At 46.1% G+C, this 20,840-nt stretch overlaps 1 protein-coding gene across 2 annotated transcripts in view; it reads left to right on the top strand.

Annotated features, from left to right (window-relative positions):
- The window catches only part of FOXK2 (forkhead box K2), a 31,691-nt gene that overhangs the window by 3,054 nt on the left and 7,797 nt on the right, over nt 1-20,840 (top strand). For both annotated transcript variants that reach the window (XM_075279440.1, XM_075279441.1), the window contains exons 2-4: nt 19,872-20,066; nt 20,246-20,393; nt 20,474-20,620. In XM_075279440.1, coding sequence (XP_075135541.1) covers nt 19,872-20,066; nt 20,246-20,393; nt 20,474-20,620 — 490 coding nt within the window. The remainder of the gene's footprint in view (nt 1-19,871; nt 20,067-20,245; nt 20,394-20,473; nt 20,621-20,840) is intronic.

The raw sequence follows: 20,840 nt of genomic DNA, 5'->3' as shown, positions 1-20,840 counted from the left end.
GACACAACAACCTTCTCCATCTGCGCCAAGTCCTTGACACTGTGAATGTTCTGTCTTTATCATGTCCTTGTCCTCCAGGGGGTTGGAAATGTTTTTGTTTTGCCCCTTTCCTCCAGGGACGGGTACAAGCCAGTGGGGGCAGAAAAACACAACCCCGGCCCTGGCGAGCCGCCGTCATCTCTGTAACAAGCTGCTCCATTCATTGACGGCAGGGCTGTGTTTACACTCTCTCCTCCCATCATGCTTTGTGCTCCTGGTATATCGCCCAGCACATCTATACGCTCACGCGCTTCTAGGTTTTACTATTTACATCGTGAAAGTTTTATCAGCTCATCAGTTATTAAAGAACGGATAGAGTAGTGTGCGGGGGAGGGAGAACATCCAAATAATCCATACATGGGGTATATCCGTGTATCACCTCTGCTGACATATTTCTTAGTAGATAGGTGTATCCTACATTTAAAGGGGTTTGTCATTAAAGACCCTTAACCACGGGATGGGGGGGGGGTTTATATCAAATTGTCCAGGGTCTGACTATGATACAGAATGGAGCCCCCATTTCAACAACACACCAGTGCGATTGCCATGTCGTCTGCTGCTATGGGATTGCTGTAACCTTCAGTAGCCCCATGGCGGTGAATAGAGCGCAGGTCACATGGACGAAACATGAGGGACTGTCAGTCCCCTATCCTCCTCATCATTGGGGTCCCGGTGGTCATGTGACATGTATTTCCTATCCTGTTGATGGAGGTTAAGTGTCTTTATTAGGACAAACCCTTTATATAACAGCTCTGCATTGTCTAACCTTGTGTGGTGTTCCTCTGTTACTCCTCTGGGAAACTTAGAACTTCACTCTTATCAAAGGATTGTGTCGTCACAGTCCGATCTGATTGGTCCCTGTCAGAGTGAGCAGGGACACGCCCCCTTACTCTCCTATCAGTTTATACATAGATTTCCAGGAGGCATAACAGGGGGGACAGCACAATGCATAGTTGTAGGGAAAGGCTTCCTGAGCTATGATGGCGTCTGTAATGCAATGTAGGGGCCGCAGATGATTTCTATCCAACTTGTGATGTATATGTATATGTGATCTGCTGTGTGGAGGAACCAAGCAAGGCGGAGTATGGAATGTAGGGGGCCCCAGTGGCTCTATAACAATTTAGAGCAGTACTGTGCATTGGCCTGGTGTACAGCGTGCACCCTCCATGTGCTCCAGTGCTGAGAGGGTTAATAGTGTCTGGATGTATTCCTTGGAGTTCGGAGACGTGTTGTCAGGTTATTTCTGTGCCGCCGATTCCACGCGGAGCCTTGTTTGTAGCATTTACATAAATCCTGGCTGAGCCTGTAGATGCTCGGTGTGTACTCATAGACAACCATAGAAACATAGTCACCTCTACTCACCGCTGCTCTAATAATGGGGGGACACAATAAGGGTAACACTCAGGTGGGGGCCGGTCTGAGGTCACGTTAATATTTAATAATTTATGCTTTTTTAATTGCATTAATGAGCCGCAAACATTACTATGAGAGGTTCTCAGGGCGACGGCCATGAGCTTTACTGCTGATACATAGGCTGGGGTCACATAGTGCGATAAAAAAAAAAAATGCAGGTTTTTTGTTTGTTTTATTTAAGTATGTCTTTGTAGAATGGGAGGAAATCCATGCAAACACGGGGAGAACATACAAACTCCTTGCCAATGTTGTTCCTGGCAGGATTCGAACCCAGGACTCCAGCGCTGCAAGGCTACAGTGCTAACCACTGAGCCACCGTGTTGCCCAAACACATGCAGTTTTGATTCGATCGTCTTCTCATGACTTGCATCAAAACCACATGCAGTTTTTTTCCCAAAGCCGTCTTAGCCCACTCTGTGCCTGCGCCCCTAGGCTGCGGTCAGGAGGGTAATTTTCCGCGTGGTTTTGCAACACGTGTGTTACATGTGAATGCATCCTTAGAAAGCACTGATGTCTGTAAGTTGTGGCAATGGGCAGCTGCAGGTATAGGCAGGCCAGCCTGATGTCTATAGGGGATGGAGGCTCCATAGGTGGCCCCTAAAGCTTCAGTGTAACCTACTTATTTCTCAGTGATCTGCTCCTTGACATCACCCGACTTACTTTTCGCTCTTGGGTTCCCGTCTGTATTCTGTCTGCTGGTGAATAGAGGTTACAGAGGGACAGAAGATGGTTCGGGCCTATAGAGCACATCATGGAGGGCTGACAACAGCACATCGCCATTGTGTGAGGTAGTCCTTACACTTTACAGGACAGTGATCTTATACTTAAGTCTCAGGCCCTGGGGCTGAGCTGTAATACCAAGCACTACCCCTATATAATGTACCACAGGGGGCACCGCAGGGGGCTAATCCACAGGGGTGTCAGACCTCCACCAATATTGACCAGTCCCCCCACTATGATCTCCAGTCCAATCTTATCTACTAGTCTTCTACCTCCTGATAGTTTGTTACAATGTGTCAGTGCAGGTAAATGTATTAACCCTTACTTGACCTTCGCCTTGTTCTTCCCTATGGGCTGTGCCTTTGTGAGCGACTCTTCAATGGCCGCCGCTGAGGTAGCGCTGCTGTCTGACACCAGCAGTCTGGTACATTCGCTCCCCCATGTCATCCCTGTGGTCCAGACACGGCCTGCAGAACAATTATCAGGATTAGCGGTTATGGCGTCTGAGATGTAATGAAGGGCTGTCTGGTTCGGTTTTCTTTACCTCTTCTACACTGGTATATTTTTTTTTTAACATCATGCTCCAGTTACATCCAGAGCTGCGTTCACCATTCTGAGCCACAATGTGCGCACCAATGCTCGCTGTGTAAATACTACAACTCCCACAATGCTCTGCTGCAGAGAAATAAACTCAGTATTGTGAATGCAGCTTTGGATGTGACCGGAGCCCAGAATGGGTAACATGAATAGTTGTAAAATAATCTGATACCCGGGCTGGCAGCCTTCACCTCTCTGCTATTGTACAACTACAACTCCCAGCATACAAACCTTCTCAGACTTTCATTGAAGTGAATGGAGCATGCTGGGAGTTGTAGTCCCTGGACGTTACTTATCACATCACGCCTTGTGTTTGCAGTCACTACTTCAGGAGCTCTGCTTAGGCTAAGTGAATGGAACCCGAGCCGTTCACAGCGGATGGTTTGTTACAGTTGCATCCTGTGTAGACTGCGGTGGGTGATAGTTTACATGCACTGACACATTGTGGCAAAGTATCAGCACTGATAAGTTTTGGGTTAAGCTGTTTGCAGCCCGCATATCACTCTGTGTCCTGTACAGTGACCTCCTATATACTAGCCCATATGTCAGCAGATGACGCTGTTAATCCGAGGTCACATCGGGCCGGGTCACGAGATTATCTTCTCCCCTTTGCTCTCTGACCTTGCTCAGCTTATCTTATTGCCCTCTAAGTAGTCACATCCTTTGCTCTAATCACAGCCAAAGCTGCACTCATGCTTCTGTTGTCTGACACAAAGAACCCTCCCTGGTGGTTTGTTGTGTACCTACAGTAATACTACAAGTCCCAACCCTATATACTGTGTGTATGTGTATATATATATATATATATATATATATATATATATATTATACACACACACTATAGGTGGTGTCTAGGCCATCCATCAGTCAGCCGGGTTGTTCGTGTCCTGTCACCTGGTGATGGAGGAGGGGGCCGCTTCACATTAGGTTTTAACTTGTTGTTTTTCCACCTCTGTGATTTATGTCAAGGTGCCAACAGGATGCTGCGAATCTTGTGGCGAGAGCTGTGAAACGCATCCACATCCTCTCAGCCTGTCCTGATAGATAAGCAACACGTGTGCCCCAACATGGGGGCTGGAGAGCAGAGCGTGAGCTTATATGGAGAGGTACAGGGGGAGAAATTATCTGCACTGATACATTGTAACAAACTATTAGAGAGGTTTGTAATGTATTTACACTGCAGAGGAGTATCTATACTGGATACAACTAGTGAGCGCAGCTCTGGAGTATAATACAGGATGTAACTCAGGATCAGTACAGGATAAGTAATGTAATGTATGTACACAGTGACTGCACCAGCAGAATAGTGAGCGCAGCTCTGGAGTATAATACAGGATGTAACTCAGGATCAGTACAGGATAAGTAATGTAATGTATGTACACAGTGACTGCACCAGCAGAATAGTGAGCGCAGCTCTGGAGTATAATACAGGATAAGTAATGTAATGTATGTACACAGTGACTGTACCAGCAGAATAGTGAGCGCAGCTCTGGAGTATAATACAGGATGTAACTCAGGATCCGTACAGGATAAGTAATGTAATGTATGTACACAGTGACTGTACCAGCAGAATAGTGAGCGCAGCTCTGGAGTATAATACAGGATGTAACTCAGGATCAGTACAGAATAAGTAATGTAATGTATGTACACAGTGACTGCACCAGCAGAATAGTGAGTGCAGCTCTGGAGTATAATACAGGATGTAACTCAGGATCAGTACAGAATAAGTAATGTAATGTATGTACACAGTGACTGCAGCTCTGGGCTATAATATAGGACGGCCTTCTGCAAGATTTTCGCGTACCCTGCTCACCATCTCCATTCTAGTTCATCCCTTGGGTGTTGGATGGGGCTGAGGCTCTGTGTGGCCATCCATGTCTTTATGGCCTTGCTTTGTACATTGGGGCTCAGTCATTCTGGAATAGAAGAGAAACCTCCTCCAAGCTTTTGCCACAAAGTTAGAAGTGACAATTGTCCAGAATATCTTGGTCTTCTTACTGCTGAAAAACACCCGCATAGCCTTCTCCCCCTTCTCCACAATGCGGTCATACAGGTAACTTTCTCTTGGTATCCACCAACCCCATACTGGCCCATCAGACGTCCTATAGTGTATCATGGTCGGCCCCTCCACAGAACGTGTTTCCACCACTGCCATGTCTATCTGACGCCTGCCCTTGTGCTTGGTGATGTGCGGCTCGCATACTGTTCCTTCCATGCCATGACACCCCCGGCGGCCATAGGTTTTGTGTCCATGTTAATACCAGAGCAGGTTTGGTCTCTGCCGTGTTATTGGAGACTTTTCTGCTCCTCAGTGGCGCCCCCACTCTGTATCTCTGTGATCTGCCTGCACTTTATGGCTGATTTGCTGCAATTCCTTCCACTATTCAGCAACTCACAGGCGACCGTGAAATATGGAGGAGGGGGAGGCTTTTCACTTAGTGACTTGTTACAGCGATGGCTCTTACGTGGCCAAGATGGACTTCAGTGACCTCTGAGGACCGGCCATATTGTCACTATTGTTTGTAGAGGCGGCCGCAGGGGCCCTAATGGAGGTGACCAATCTCTGTATTGGGGTGGAATTGTTATTGAGTCCTATGTACTGCCCCCTAGTGTCAGATATTCTCAGAATTCAGGAGTGTGCGTTTTCTAAGAATTCAGTGAATGGGACAAACGTAAAAGCCCAAATATTTGTCATCCCTTCTCCCCGTATATAGAGGTGTCCCTGCTGTATATGGCCGGGGTTATTGGTACATGGCTGCACTATGTAACGGCCATGGGGTATAGTGAGGGGCCATCTGACAACTTGGCGGTTTGCTCTGGGGCCGGTTGTAGCAGGATATATCGGCATGTAGCCTTCTCTTGTTGTGGGTTTGTTACTGTGTGTCAGTGAGGGCTCCTGACGTCCACGGCAGGGAGTAACATTATGCTAAAAACCTGACCTAATACTGCTCTCATCTGCGGGTCTGTTACTGTGTGTCAGTGCAGGTAAAAGCTCCTGGAGACTGTGACTGGGCAGGAGTTTTGTGTCCGCAAAGCTGAGGGTTTGTTGCTATGTATCAGGTAAGAACTCCTGCTCACGTCTGAGGGTTTGTTACCTTGTATTAGTCTCTTATTGGGTGTGCAGGTTAGGCTACACTGTCCTGACCTAATACTTCTCACGGCTGAGGTTTTGCTACTTTTATATCTAAGGTAAAAGCCGGAGGAATGGGGATTCTTGCTAAAAACTAGGCCTAACCTAACACTGCTCACGTCTGAGGGTTTGTTACCTTGTATTGGTCCCTTACTGGTTGTGCAGGTTAGGCTACACAATCTGTCCTGACCTAATACTTCTCACTGCAGAGGGTTTGTTACTGTGTATTGGCATAAGTAAGCCCATGACGAGGAAGGAGAGCAGTACTACAGGCGAGTGCTGACTGTTCACAGCTGAGGGTTTGTTACATTTGTGTCCCGCCTGATACATTGTCACACTTAGTACACGGCAGAGCGCTGTTCACACAGGTGACTAATGCACCAACTTTATTTAAATAAAAACAAATGAGTATAATGGCAGGGTCCTATAGTGTGCGGCCCCCTTCCCGCACCGCGTCTCGCCCTCTGTCGCCTGTTTACACCAATCACTGAGGAATAACATCTGCGGCGGGGAACAATGGGATTGTTTACATGCAGCGCCCTTATCAGGGCGGCTGTGCAGCGGGGGATTAGCGCGCGGCCTCCATATTTATAACCGGAGATGTTTTCATTCCTCTCCTCCTGGAAGAGTGGAAATTTCCAGCCGGGCTCCTCCGAGCTGCAGTGTTAACTCTACATTGTACCTCCGGCTCACAGAGACTAAACAGACTCCGAAATCTCACCCATGGAAAGGTCTGACACCAACCAGGCCTGGGACTCGATGTGATGGAGGGTGTGAAACGGTGCACCAAGGAGTGCTCGGCAATTCTGGGCTTGGTCGGGACAAGGGACGTCCTCTGTCATATACTTTTGGCTGCAAGGGCCGACTTTGATCACTTTGTGGCATTGGTCGTGTAAGTGCAACAGAGGCGGGGCCTAACGTAGAAGTGCTCCATAGAGGGGGTGAAAATGTGTTGCTGCTTTGACGCAAAGATCCCTCACCTTCACTCACTACTCCGGAGAGGCGGGGGACGCCTCAGCCCAACATATAATATCTCTCCCCATTGTAGGTTGTGCCGGAACACTATGCCGGGTCCTAACTGGTATACATCCGAATTGTGACCAAGTTATGAAGCCTCCGGAGACTTTATTAAGACTGGCGTACAAGATTCCAGTCTTAGGCTTCATACACACGACCCAGTGTGTAGGCCGAGGCTTCACGAGGGCCTCATTGTTGGTCTGGACTGGATGCCATTGTAACAAACAGTCAGCTGTGAGAAGTGTCAGGTAAACATAGACAGTCACTGACCACGAGCCGAGACGTGCAGAAGCAAAACACAAAGCGTATTAGAATGTGGTGGTGTGACTGAGAATACGCGTATTGGTGGCGATAGCTGTCGGTCTTGTGTTACCGGCCTCCTCAGCCGGGGGCGCTGTATTCTGTCACTTGTTCCTGTGGCTGCCCCTATAACTGATCTGTCTGTGGACGGTCCGGACGTCTCTTCAGTTATGGTAATCTCCTGTAACTTCCGATTCTTCTGAGCGTTGACTTCAGTCCTGGGTTGAGTCATCGCCCCATAATATTTACTTCCTCCGTGGTCGCCGGCCGCCATCAGCGTTTCTCTGACGTTAGTCACTCACCTCCTCCTGGTTGCTCCATTCAGAAAATTGCTCACTGTTTGTAACCCTGGAAAGGAAGCGCCGGCCGCTCTGCGCGGGCCCCGGGGGAAACGCTCGTCACTAGTGCAGCACTATAAACACTCGCCGCCGCGCTATATGAGCTTCCTGCCGCCGCTGGCCCCGCTCACCTACGAGATATTTGAGGGGTTTTGTCTTATTTTTGTATTGTCTTTCTTGCTCTTATTTTGGATGTTTGTTTTTTACTGGTTATATATTTTTAAATTTTTTTTTTAAAGTATTTTTTTGCATTTTTCTCATATATATATATATATATATATATATATATATATATATATATATATGCTTTCTTTTCGTGTGCTTTATTTTTAATGTTTTTTTAAACACTAATACATTATACATTTTTTGGGTCTTCCTCCCTTATTTTGTTTTATTTGCTCTTTCCTTTACTTTTTGTATGATCTATACATTTGCATTGTCCTCGCTTCCCGGTCCTCTGGTAGGTCACTCTCTGGTCTGCAAGGTGCTGCAGCGATTGCACGACCGCTGTGTAACATCAGCGGGATCAGAGACCGGCAGAGGACTGCTATATAAGCCTTCCATGTATTTTATAAGCACTTGTCCATCTCCTTATTAAGGAATTTTCCCAGCGCTGGGTGAGTACCCCCTACACTGGCACGTAGGGGTAAGATCCTCTCCCCTGTTGTAGTCTCGCACCACTTCAGACTACACCCTCTGTTTCAGCCTCCTGATCTGGATGGCAGCCCATCCTATACCCCATGTGCCCGTCCTCTGTGGCACCTCCTTCTCCCCGTTCCGAGCAGCAGAACTTGTGTTTACAAGCCGGCAGCGGACTGGTCTCGGCCTGCACTATTTTCTCCTTTGGCAGGGGCTCCTCTCCTTCTGGCTGCAGTCCTCTTTGTTTCACCCAGTCGTAGCAGGAGTGCGAGCGGCGGAGACAGAGCCAGCTTGTTGTGCGCTTTTAGAAGAGGAGCCGTGCCAAGACGGTGTAAGTCGGCGAGGCTCTGCAGGGACTTGTATGGGCTTTCGCTAAGAGCCGCCTTAGTGTCTGGCCTGGTCACTGACTGGCATTGGTGACTACTAGTGACAAAGTAGGATCTGGAAAGTTTAAAGGCGTATTCCAGTAATAAGTTCTCCCCTGCGGACTGCTGGAGCGCTGGGACCTACACCTATTATGAAAGCTTTGGATGTAGGTGCGGTCAGGCATGCTCACTATTAGTCCATTTACAGTCTATGGGACTGACCGACCAATGTAGCAAAGTGCTCTACTCTGCCGCTCCCATAGACTGTATATGCAGCAGTAGTGAGCATGCTCTACCTAGACTTCATTCAGTGGTCTGTTCTACTAAACGTCTATGGGACTGTCAGCGGAGCACTTTGCTGTCCCATTGAATTTGAGTGGAGCGTTAGTGAGCATGCTCAACTTCAACTTCATTCAAAGGGAGTCTTCTAGATCCCAATCGCTGATTACAGAAACAAGGGTCCCAAATGGAATATTAGTGAGCATGCACTAACTTCATTCAATGAAGCAGTGATTGAGCATGCTCACTAGTGCTCCATTCAATGTCTATGAAACTGACCGTGCTTGGGTGGTATTTAACTGCCCGAATGGTGATGGCCCAGGTGTTGAGAGTCCCATAGACTGAGCATGCTCGCTATTGTATGAAGCTGGGGTTAAGCATACTCACTACTGCTCCATTTGGGACCCCAATTTTCATAATCATTTGGAGTCACTGCAGTTGGACCCACCAGTTTAGCTTTGAATATATATATGAGCATGCCCACTATCACTCCATTTAGGACTCCAATTATAATCTGTGAGGGCCACACCAGTGTAGCAGCTAATACCCCTTTGGCTGTCAGTGAATTGCGGATCGTGCAGCTGTGTGAGCAGGACTGACAGCAAGCAGAGATCTTGACCATAATTAGGATACAGAGTGAATAGAAGCTTCTTGTTCTGCATTGATCTTGCATTCGGCTGGGGGTGGTCTTAAATCTTTCATGGACACCCCAAAATAAAGGGGACCTCTCAGTGCACCGCTTGCAATTGCAGCCCCCCGTGACATGGCTGAAAGTTTCTTCCTTCTGCTCTATGATCAGCGTCCATTGGCAGCTCCTCACTCTCTGCTGTCAGTAGAGCTGCCGCCGGCCCCGCGCTCGCTCCCGCTGCCTCCATTTCTAGGAACACGTACAAGCCTTGCATCATGTTCTCGGAACAATCCCCCCCTGACTAATCCACTGTGTGGCTACAATTTCCCCTAAAATCCCAAAAGGATGTCTTTCTTCTGAGCCTCTTGCCCCCCCCCCCCCCATAACACCCATTCCTCTACCTCTGTGTCACTCACTCTTTACTGAAATTCTGGCGTTCTGTTCACTCTCTGCCTGTATGTGTCAGTCTAAACTGAAAACCTGACATTCTGTTTGTTCCTCTGGAGCCTTTAGATCCTTTGTGGTTGGACTGAAAATATGGCATTGTTAGGTAACCAGGAGGCTCAGGATGAGCAGAGGGGTGTGTGTCAGTATACACTGTGGTTCTGATTGCTTATTGGTGGATCAGGATGAGCAGAGCTTTATGGGTGCTGGATACACTATATATCTGAGTAATTGTAGGTGAACCAGGAGGCTCAGGATGAGCAGAGGTGTGTGTCCGTATACACTGCAGCTCTGATTACCTATTGGTGAATCAGGAGGCTCAGGATGAGCAGAGGTGTGTGTGTGTGTGTCAGTATACACTGTAGTTCTGATTGTCTATTGGTGAACCAGGAGGCTCAGGATGAGCAGAACTTTATAGATTCTGGTAGTCACTGTCGTTTTGAATTCTTGTAGGTCTCAAGCACTGTGATCGGGGTTGGGGTCTCCTGACCATCCTGAGCCTCCTGGTTCACCTACTTCTGTCACTAGGTGTTGGTTGCTCATCCTGAGCCTTCTGGTTCACCAACAGAACTACAGTGACAACAGCCTCATTCAGAGACTGTAAAGTAACACCGTTGGCTGGACTTCTGCTGTCAACAGAATGCCAAAATGTCAGTGAAGACTGACACTGTCTCGGTGTACTTCTATGAGTGGTCTCTATAGCCATGTTCATCCTGAGCCTTCTGGTTCACCCTCAGCCCCCTATAGGTTGTACAGATACGGATGGGAGGACCGAGCGTAGATTTTTGCAGGTTGTTTACATAGTGATGTGCGCGCGGCAGCGGCGTGTCTGTACAGCACACGGTGACACTTGCGTAACTTTTGGCTTGTTTTCACTTTTCGCGATGCAGGGTGTGTAGACTGGAAACAAACTGAGCACTTAAAGGGGCACTACACCTCTTTTGGCACTAAAATAGTAACTTTGTAACGACCTCTGTTGTCGTAGCTCAACTTTGTGTCTTTGAAGAACATTACTGGAAAGCGTGAGCGCGTCGCTGCGGTTTCTCCTCGGCAGGGCCGTACTTCGGTGTGTGCCTTTCCTTCCTGCTGCGGTTTCCCATCTCGTATTGTGAAGGGGGGGCGGTGTTGTCACAGTGTGTTCCTTCCAGCTGTGCACACATGGCCTACTTCTGTGTGCTGCTGATGGAGAATGGGGCCGCTGCGGATATCTTTATATCACCAGTCTGTCCATGCTAGATGCCCACGACTGCCAATGACCAGTTTGCTCAGCTCATAGAGCAGAAATGAATCCAGTCCCTCTGAATTGTCTGTGTCAGTAGCCACTTCAGTTCTTGCATTGTATTCATTAACAAACAAATTCCCCTAGAGGCTGATGCAATACTTAAACATAACACTCAAGCTCCAGGACGAGCAGGAGAAGCCATGGAGGGGCCATCTGCACCCTGCGATGTTCACTCAGTCACGTACTCCAGGCCTCCAGCGTGACCTTCTGACCCCATCCCCACCCCTTCCATTTGACCAGTGGGTGACTGCACATGGCCAGCATTGTTTACTGCCCTACAGCTATATGGACTGCATGGTAAGTGATGGCCGACTGGTCAGGCTAGAGGAGGCGGCTCTCCTGGAATGTAAAAATGGACTGAAAAACTCAACCTGTAATTTTATCAGCCTGTAATAAAAAGTACAAGTGTTGGTTTTCACTGTCAGTCTTGCATTCTGTTCATGAAACTGGAGGATCTGGATGAGCTCTAGGCCTTGTCCAGACAGGAAAGAGTTTGGTATTCTGCAGAGAACTGTTGAAGTTGAAGGCGGTTCCCCAGCAAGTAGTGCAGTATGGGTGACCGCCCCCCTCTGGGGCCTCCAGGAATAGCACTGTGTGTATTTATACTTGGACGTCTTGTGGGACTGTTCTGTGTGATGAGGCCTCTTGTTATTGTTTATGTAGGTGTGGTAACAAGACCGAAGCCTCGGGGCCGTATTACATAACTACATCCTCCTCTGTGCACATGGTGTGATGTGATGTAGCAGAACTGATAATCCAGACAGAAGCGTCCAATCCAAGGGAAGGCAATCTCTGGTATCAGCCAATACAGTATAGTAGTGTTTATAATGTCTGGTACATAGCAGTATTATAGTAGTTATATTCTTGTACATAGGAGCAGTATTATAGTAGTTATATTCTTGTACATAGGAGCAGTATTATAGTAGTTATATTCTTGTACATAGGGGCAGTATTATAGTAGTTATATTCTTGTACATAGCAGTATTATAGTAGTTATATTCTTGTACATAGGAGCAGTATTATAGTAGTTATATTCTTGTACATAGGAGCAGTATTATAGTAGTTATATTCTTGTACATAGGAGCAGTATTATAGTAGTTATATTCTTGTACATAGCAGTATTATAGTAGTTATATTCTTGTACATAGGAGCAGTATTATAGTAGTTATATTCTTGTACATAGGAGTAGTATTATAGTAGTTATATTCTTGTACATAGGAGCAGTATTATAGTAGTTATATTCTTGTACATAGGAGCAGTATTATAGTAGTTATATCCTTGTACATAGGAGTAGTATTATAGTAGTTATATTCTTGTACATAGGAGCAGTATTATAGTAGTTATATTCTTGTACATAGCAGTATTATAGTAGTTATATTCTTGTACATAGGAGTAGTATTATAGTAGTTATATTCTTGTACATAGGAGCAGTATTATAGTAGTTATATTCTTGTACATAGGAGGTAGTATTATAGTAGTTATATTCTTGTACATAGGAGCAGTATTATAGTAGTTGTACATAGGAGCAGTATTATAGTAGTTATATTCTTGTACATAGGAGCAGTATTATAGTAGTTATATTCTTGTACATAGGAGGTAGTATTATAGTAGTTATATTCTTGTACATAGGAGTAGTATTATAGTAGTTATATTCTTGTACATAGGAGCAGTATTATAGTAGTTATATTCTTGTACATAGGAGCAGTATTATAGTAGTTATATTCTTGTACATAGCAGTATTATAGTAGTTATATTCTTGTACATAGGAGGTAGTATTATAGTAGTTATATTCTTGTACATAGGAGCAGTATTATAGTAGTTATATTCTTGTACATAGGAGTAGTATTATAGTAGTTATATTCTTGTACATAGGAGCAGTATTATAGTAGTTATATTCTTGTACATAGGAGCAGTATTATAGTAGTTATATTCTTGTACATAGCAGTATTATAGTAGTTATATTCTTGTACATAGGAGTAGTATTATAGTAGTTATATTCTTGTACATAGGAGCAGTATTATAGTAGTTATATTCTTGTACATAGGAGGTAGTATTATAGTAGTTATATTCTTGTACATAGGAGCAGTATTATAGTAGTTATATTCTTGTATATAGGAGTAGTATTATAGTAGTTATATTCTTGTACATAGCAGTATTATAGTAGCTATATTCTTGTACATAGGAGTAGTATTATAGTAGTTATATTCTTGTACATAGGAGCAGTATTATAGTAGTTATGTTCTTGTACATAGGAGTACTATTATAGTAGTTATATTCTTGTACATAGGAGGTAGTATTATAGTAGTTATATTCTTGTATATAGGAGTAGTATTATAGTAGTTATATTCTTGTACATAGCAGTATTATAGTAGTTATATTCTTGTACGTAGGAGGTAGTATTATAGTAGTTATATTCTTGTACATAGGAGCAGTATTATAGTAGTTATATTCTTGTACATAGGAGGCAGTATTATAGTAGTTATATTCTTATACATAGGAGCAGTATTATAGTAGTTATATTCTTGTACATAGGAGCAGTATTATAGTAGTTATATTCTTGTACATAGGAGCAGTATTATAGTAGTTATATTCTTGTACATAGGAGCAGTATTAGAGTAGTTATATTCTTGTACATAGGAGGTAGTATTATAGTAGTTATATTCTTGTACATAGGAGGTAGTATTATAGTAGTTATATTCTTGTACATAGCAGTATTATAGTAGTTATATTCTTGTACATAGGAGGTAGTATTATAGTAGTTATATTCTTGTACATAGGAGGTAGTATTATAGTAGTTATATTCTTGTACATAGGAGCAGTATTATAGTAGTTATATTCTTGTACATAGGGGCAGTATTATAGTAGTTATATTCTTGTACATAGGAGCAGTATTATAGTAGTTATATTCTTGTACATAGGAGCAGTATTATAGTAGTTATATTCTTGTACATAGGAGCAGTATTATAGTAGTTACGTTCTTGTACATAGGAGCAGTATTATAGTAGTTATATTCTTGTACATAGTGGGCAGTATTATAGTAGTTATATTCTTGTACATAGGAGCAGTATTATAGTAGTTATATTCTTATATATAGGAGCAGTATTATAGTAGTTATATTCCTGTACATAGGAGTAGTATTATAGTAGTTATATTCTTGTACATGTAGGCAGTATTATAGTAGTTATATTCTTGTACATAGGGGCAGTATTATAGTAGTTATATTCTTGTACATAGGAGCAGTCTTATAGCAGTTATATGTATGTCTTATACTGTGTGTGTATATACAGTTCTCTCCTATCTCGGTGCTCGGCGTTGCGCTATGTCCCAGTCTTTGTGCCCCAGTTATTTGTTACTTTCTCCTCTGTGTCCTCCATTACAATGAGATTAGGTCGGGTCCCAGTGGAGGCCTTGGTGGTTGCGTCCTGTTATGAGCGGGGCCACACATGGATCGGGGCTCAGACTTCGGTCTCACATTGGCCCTCGACATGCCGGAGTCTTTACCGCTCATTAGATTTAGTGTCGTGGCCCGGAAGCCATAGCTATAAGATTCGCCATTTTCGGGGTCCTCTCATCAGTCGTTGCCCGGCGAAGCTGTTGAATTAAGAACAATGTCACCGCAGAGCCGCGGCCGAGAGAATGAGATCTCTATAGCAACAGCCGGGCCTCTTCCGATATTGTGGAAGCAGATTCTTAACCCCTTAAAGGTGCAGACGGTCTCGGAGGATGTGAGGCTGGGGGAGACCAAACACTGATAGATTCTCATACATGGGAGCAAATGGATTTCTAGTGTATTTGAACTGACTGCGCCTGTGGCCTGGAGATCCTGTATGACATCCTGGTCTATAGGTCTGCCTATAGGAAGCCTGATCTGCTCCTCCACAGCGCCCTCTAACAGCAGAGAGGGAGCCTACATGGTGACATCACTGACCTCTAAACCAAAGAAATCTCTGCGGCCTTGGTACTTTAAATCATACAGGATCCCCAGCAGCACAGAGTATTTCAGGAGAGGCGTGTGGAGGGCCACTAAATAAGATGTAGTTATAAAAAGCATGGCACACCGCTGCACAGAGTATTTCAGGAGAGACGTGTGGAGGGCCACCAACTAAGATGTAGTTAAAAAAAAAAAAAAGCCATGGCACACTGCAGCACAGAGTATTTCAGGAGAGGAGTGTGCTGATCTAGTGAGAGGTCACATAGTGGGGGAGGTGGGAGCAGGGTCCACAGCAGCGCATAGTATTTCAGGAGAGGCGTGGGCCAATTGGGAGGAGGGACACCAACTAAGATGCAGTGAAAAAATGCTCGACTCTCCAGCAGCACAGAGCATTTCAGGATAGGGATGTGTTGACCTAGTGAGCGTGTTACATGGTAGAAGGAGTAGAGTCTCCAGCAGCACAGAGTATTTCAGAAGAGGAATGTAGTGATGTGTGGATGGTCAAAGATGGTGGGAAAAGGCCTGCAGCAGCACAGAGTATTTCAGGAGAGGAGTGTGCTGATCTAGTGAGAGATCACATAGTGGGGGAGCAGGGTCCACAGCAGCACAGAGGATTTCAGGATAGGGATGCGTTGACCTAGTGAGCGTGTTACATGGTAGAAGGAGTAGAGTCTCCAGCAGCACAGAGTATTTCAGGAGAGGAATGTAGTGATGTGTGGATGGTCAAAGACTAAGACATAGTGGAAAAGCAGGGCCTGCAGCAGCACAGAGTATTTCAGCAGAGGAATGTTCTAGTAGAAGGTTGCCTAGTGGAAGGAGCAGGGTCCCCATCAGCGCAGAGTATTTCAGGAGAATGTGACCTAGCTCTCGTCTCATTGGTGTGAGTCTGAATACATTGCACGTGCGGTCATTCTGTATAGGGGGTTATATATATATATATATATATATATATATATATATATATATATATATGTGCGGCTCTGTAACTAGATAAGACATTATTCACACCACAGATCGGACAGGTTTTGTGGACCCTCCTATTGAGATGAATTACTCTGCCTGGATCTCGCCGTCCGATACCTTTTTCCCTGCCCTGACACATTGTGACAGACTATGAGGACTAGAGAGTGTTTTCCTGGCTGTTTTCTCCAGATTTGGTCCTGGTTCCCCTGCCGTGGTGTCGCCCTTTGTGCAGCCGCTTCCATGCGGTTCTCTGCATTTCCTCTGCTGGTTGGTTGGGAGGGGGGGGGGGGCACATCAGGAATGTGGGGCGCCTGGTTTCTACAGTAACTGATTGCCCACGACGTGGAGGGGCCGGGCCCGGCTTCTTTGTGTACGCTTCTGCCGTCTCCTTGTGAATTCCTTCACCCTTCGTATGCAGTCATGGCCTCCCCGCCGCTGTGCTGCCTTCAGGCGACATTATCCCGAGGCTTCCTCATCACTGGTGGGGGGTCAGACGTGGCCCGGGGGTGTATAGCATCTCTCATGGTCCCCTATAGGGTATGGGAACGCTATCGATCAGCTGCAGTATTAAATAGCTGATAACAGAGAACAATCGCTTGCACCTGTTCTATTGCTCCCTGTTATCAGCCACTTCAGGGTAGAGGCTGTGCCATGACTGTAGCTGCTCTTATATGGTTGGCACCAGCACAGGTCTGATGTGATGCGGAGCACCCCTTTAAATTTTGGACTCTGTTCCGTTCTACGTTGCGGCTCAATGGGAGCCGATCTGTGACCGCCAAATGCTTCCTCCGAGCGTGGCGGTGTGGTGAAGGAGGAAATAAAGCTGTCTGACTCTCCGCAGAACATCGCTGCAGCCTCGTGTTACGGCTTCCAGCGGCGCCGACTCTGCTCTCTGCGGACCGATGCGTGCCGAGGGGTTAACCCCATCACCGCCTGGCTGCAGAGAGTGTAATTGTTGCTGCTCTGTAGCACTCCCACAATACATGAACTGTAGACTGAATGCAGCTTTAGAGGTGACTGGAGTAGATAAATATTAGTATACTTGATTCTATCCGGGGCAGGACGCGCCCCCTGTGCGTCGCCTTCAAGAAGCCGAGGATTATCCTGGAGGTTTAATCCGGCATCTTCAGAGGAAGTGATTAAGTGCCCGTTTCCACATCCTAATCCTGCCCTGCGATTGGCTGCTTCGCTCCAAAGCTTTGTCGTCTTAAAGGGCCATTCCAGTCACAACTAATAGTATCATCCGTGCAGTGATTCCTAATGATGGGGGTGATGTTTTAGGAAATGTTTGTTCTGGTTATCCTACCATCTTCCTATGGACTTTGTAATGGATGACCTTTTATTAGGATAGGCAATCAACGAGAATCTGACACCCGGGGGCCTCCACAGATCAGCTGTTTGACGTGGCAGCGGCGCTCCCTGACCATGTGACATCACATTCATTGGTTTCATGGCAATGAGGAGAACGTGGCTGAGCTGCAATACCAAGCACGACCACTATACAATGTACTGCAGCACTTGCCTAGACGCCGGGGTCTGTTTAAGCAGCTGATCGGCCGGGGGGCCCAGGTGTCAAACCCCTTTAACCCAGCTACAGTTTTGGATGCGCTGTCACTTTAAATAACTCCGCTATAGGGTTAAAATGGACATCCGCCCCAGTTTTGGGAGGGATTTTGCAATTTCAATGTGACTTAGATGGTTAATAGAGGGGGGTCTGCTGGAGCCTCATCCTGTCCTTCATTTATGTGAATGGACGCCGTGTAATGCTTCATTTCCCCTGTGGGGGCGCTGCAGGCATATTAAACCCTTTCTGCTGAGTTCCCCCAAATCACAACTTCTTTATCAAGTAACCACTGTTATGACTTTTCAGTTTTTTGAGGATGGTCACTCAGCTCTCCCTGGATCCTGAATGGAGCTATGGCTGTCAGTAACGGTCATGGACTACGGCGCAGCCATGTCAAGTCCTTGTAGAACTTCTGTGCTGCCTAGTTGTGAGATCATGTAAATGGTTAACGTCGGCCGCTCCTGTATCGCGTTCCCGCTTCTTGTGGTATTTTCCACTCCGGGATTAACCAGTCTGCACCGCCGCAGAGGTGGATGGTGTAAGACAGAGGCGAAATCTCTGCTGATTCCCTGCACACAGGGATGTTACCGCCGCCATGTCCTCTGTAGGTCTGAGAAGGCGATGCCGCAAAATGTGCAGAGAACGTAAACCCCGCCGTCCGTAAGGGCCGCACAAAACATCGGGCACAAAAGTGCATTGTATTGGTTGGCAAATTGTATTGGGCAGCATCAATAGTCCTAGGTGCTGGGGAAGACTCTGCACCTTTTTGGTGTCTTGGCTCCTCCCACTTCATGGACACTGCCATAAAGCATGTGGCTGTGATGTAAGGGGATTGTTTACGTGCAGGATTGATTAGCCATGTCTGATCTGTATACAGTGGGTAGGGGTTACATGTAGCCCTGTACGTATCCCCTCCAGCAGGAAGCCGGCGTCAGCAGTGTTTACAGGACACGTCGCTGTCCCTCCTGTCCCAATAAGGCTGCTGGTCTATTTTTGCTCTTAGATAAGGTGTCGCTGGGCAGTTTTTGTCTTGAGCGTCCACGTTGCTTCTGTCCCTTGTGCTATTTTCATTCCCCTCATTGGCTGACTGCCAGCACGTGGGAACATACATAGTCCAGGGCCTGCAAGGCTAAGAGACCTGTGTACAGGCAACACACAGGGCTACTCCATTACATCATAATACATTGTGCGCCCCCTATGTGACCTGCATGTTTACTGCAAACTAAATGGTGTGTCCAAGATGTCTGCATGCATGTTGTCCTGTATAGGAGGCACCTGTACAATCTGTATTATACTCCAGAGCTGCACTCACTATTCTGCTGGTACAGTCACAGTGTACATACATTACATTACTTATCCTGTATTACACTCCAGAGCTGCGCTCACTATTCTGTAGGTACAGTCACTGTGTACATACATTACATTACTTATCCTGTATTATACTCCAGAGCTGCACTCACTATTCTGCTGGTACAGTCACTGTGTACATACATTACATTACTTATCCTGTATTATACCCCAGAGCTGCGCTCACTATTCTGGTGGTGCAGTCACTATGTACATACATTACATTACTTATCCTGTACTGATCCTGAGTTACATCCTGTATTATACTCCAGAGCTGCGCTCACTATTCTGTAGGTACAGTCACTGTGTACATACATTACATTACTTATCCTGTATTACACTCCAGAGCTGCACTCACTATTCTGTAGGTACAGTCACTGTGTACATACATTACATTACTTATCCTGTATTATACTCCAGAGCTGCACTCACTATTCTGCAGGTACAGTCACTGTGTACATACATTACATTACTTATCCTGTACTGATCCTGAGTTACATCCTGTATTATACTCCAGAGCTGCACTCACTATTCTGTAGGTACAGTCACTGTGTACATACATTACATTACTTATCCTGTACTGATCCTGAGTTACATCCTGTATTATACTCCAGAGCTGCACTCACTATTCTGCTGGTACAGTCACTGTGTACATACATTACATTACTTATCCTGTACTGATCCTGAGTTACATCCTGTATTATACTCCAGAGCTGCACTCACTATTCTGCTGGTACAGTCACTGTGTACATACATTACATTACTTATCCTGTACTGATCCTGAGTTACATCCTGTATTATACTCCAGAGCTGCGCTCACTATTCTGCTGGTGTTCCGCGTCCTCTTACCTTAACCCTTTCTCTTTTCCTCACAGATGCACCTTCAGGTTTCCCAGCACAAATATCAAGATCACGTTTACGGCTCTCTCATGTGACAAGAAGGAGAAGCAGGAAGCCCCCGAATCCCCCATCAAGCCGGTGCAGCCTCAGATCTCCCCCCTGACCATAAACATTCCAGACAACATGGCTCATCTGATCAGTCCACTGCCCTCCCCCACCGGAACGATCAGGTAAGCGCCGCCATCTCTGACGTTGTTACAGCCAAATGCATATTACAGGAGTTCTTCTGAGCCATTGTGGGTGCTGCAGCAGTCTTGCTGACGGTTTCCACTAACAGATACACTTAGAATGACTATGGCGGCAGATTATAACTTATATGCGACTCATTAGGGGGGTGTTTTCTCACCAGTGCTGCAAACTCCTGCCCGTCAAGTCCTCGCGGCGCCGGCTCATCCGGGTATAAAATGGGCCGTGTGATTGCTGCAGACCTACATTTAATGGCCGACAACTCCCAGCTGGAAAATGACAAAGAAGCCTCTGGTGGAGACAGCCCAAAGGTAGGTGACCGTGTGTTTATTGGCAGTGTGTCGCCTCCCAGTGTGTAGTAGGTAACCCCCTGCTCTCTTGTATTTTGCAGGATGACTCTAAGCCCCCCTACTCATATGCACAGCTAATAGTACAAGCAATCACAATGGCCCCCGACAAGCAGCTCACGTTAAACGGCATCTATACGCACATCACAAAAAACTACCCCTACTACAGGACAGCGGACAAAGGCTGGCAGGTGGGTGCCCCCCAAATCGCCCGTGTAGGGTAAGTCCTGGCATATCTGTGGTGTAGGGCCTGTACTTTACTGTGGTACCTCCAGGCTAGGCCGTAGCATCGACCCTCCCCCACAGAGGGGATATCTATACAGTCGGCCATTATTGGATGCTGCTGACATTGATCATCCCATGGATGGATGTAACAGTGTGTTGTGGGATGAAAAGCGCCCCCTGTAGTCA

Source organism: Leptodactylus fuscus, chromosome 6 (assembly GCF_031893055.1).
Source record: "Leptodactylus fuscus isolate aLepFus1 chromosome 6, aLepFus1.hap2, whole genome shotgun sequence".
NCBI classification, from domain to species: Eukaryota; Metazoa; Chordata; class Amphibia; order Anura; family Leptodactylidae; genus Leptodactylus; species Leptodactylus fuscus.
The sequence above is the reverse complement of the archived record's forward strand: the minus strand, read 5'-3'. Positions and strand labels throughout refer to the sequence as shown.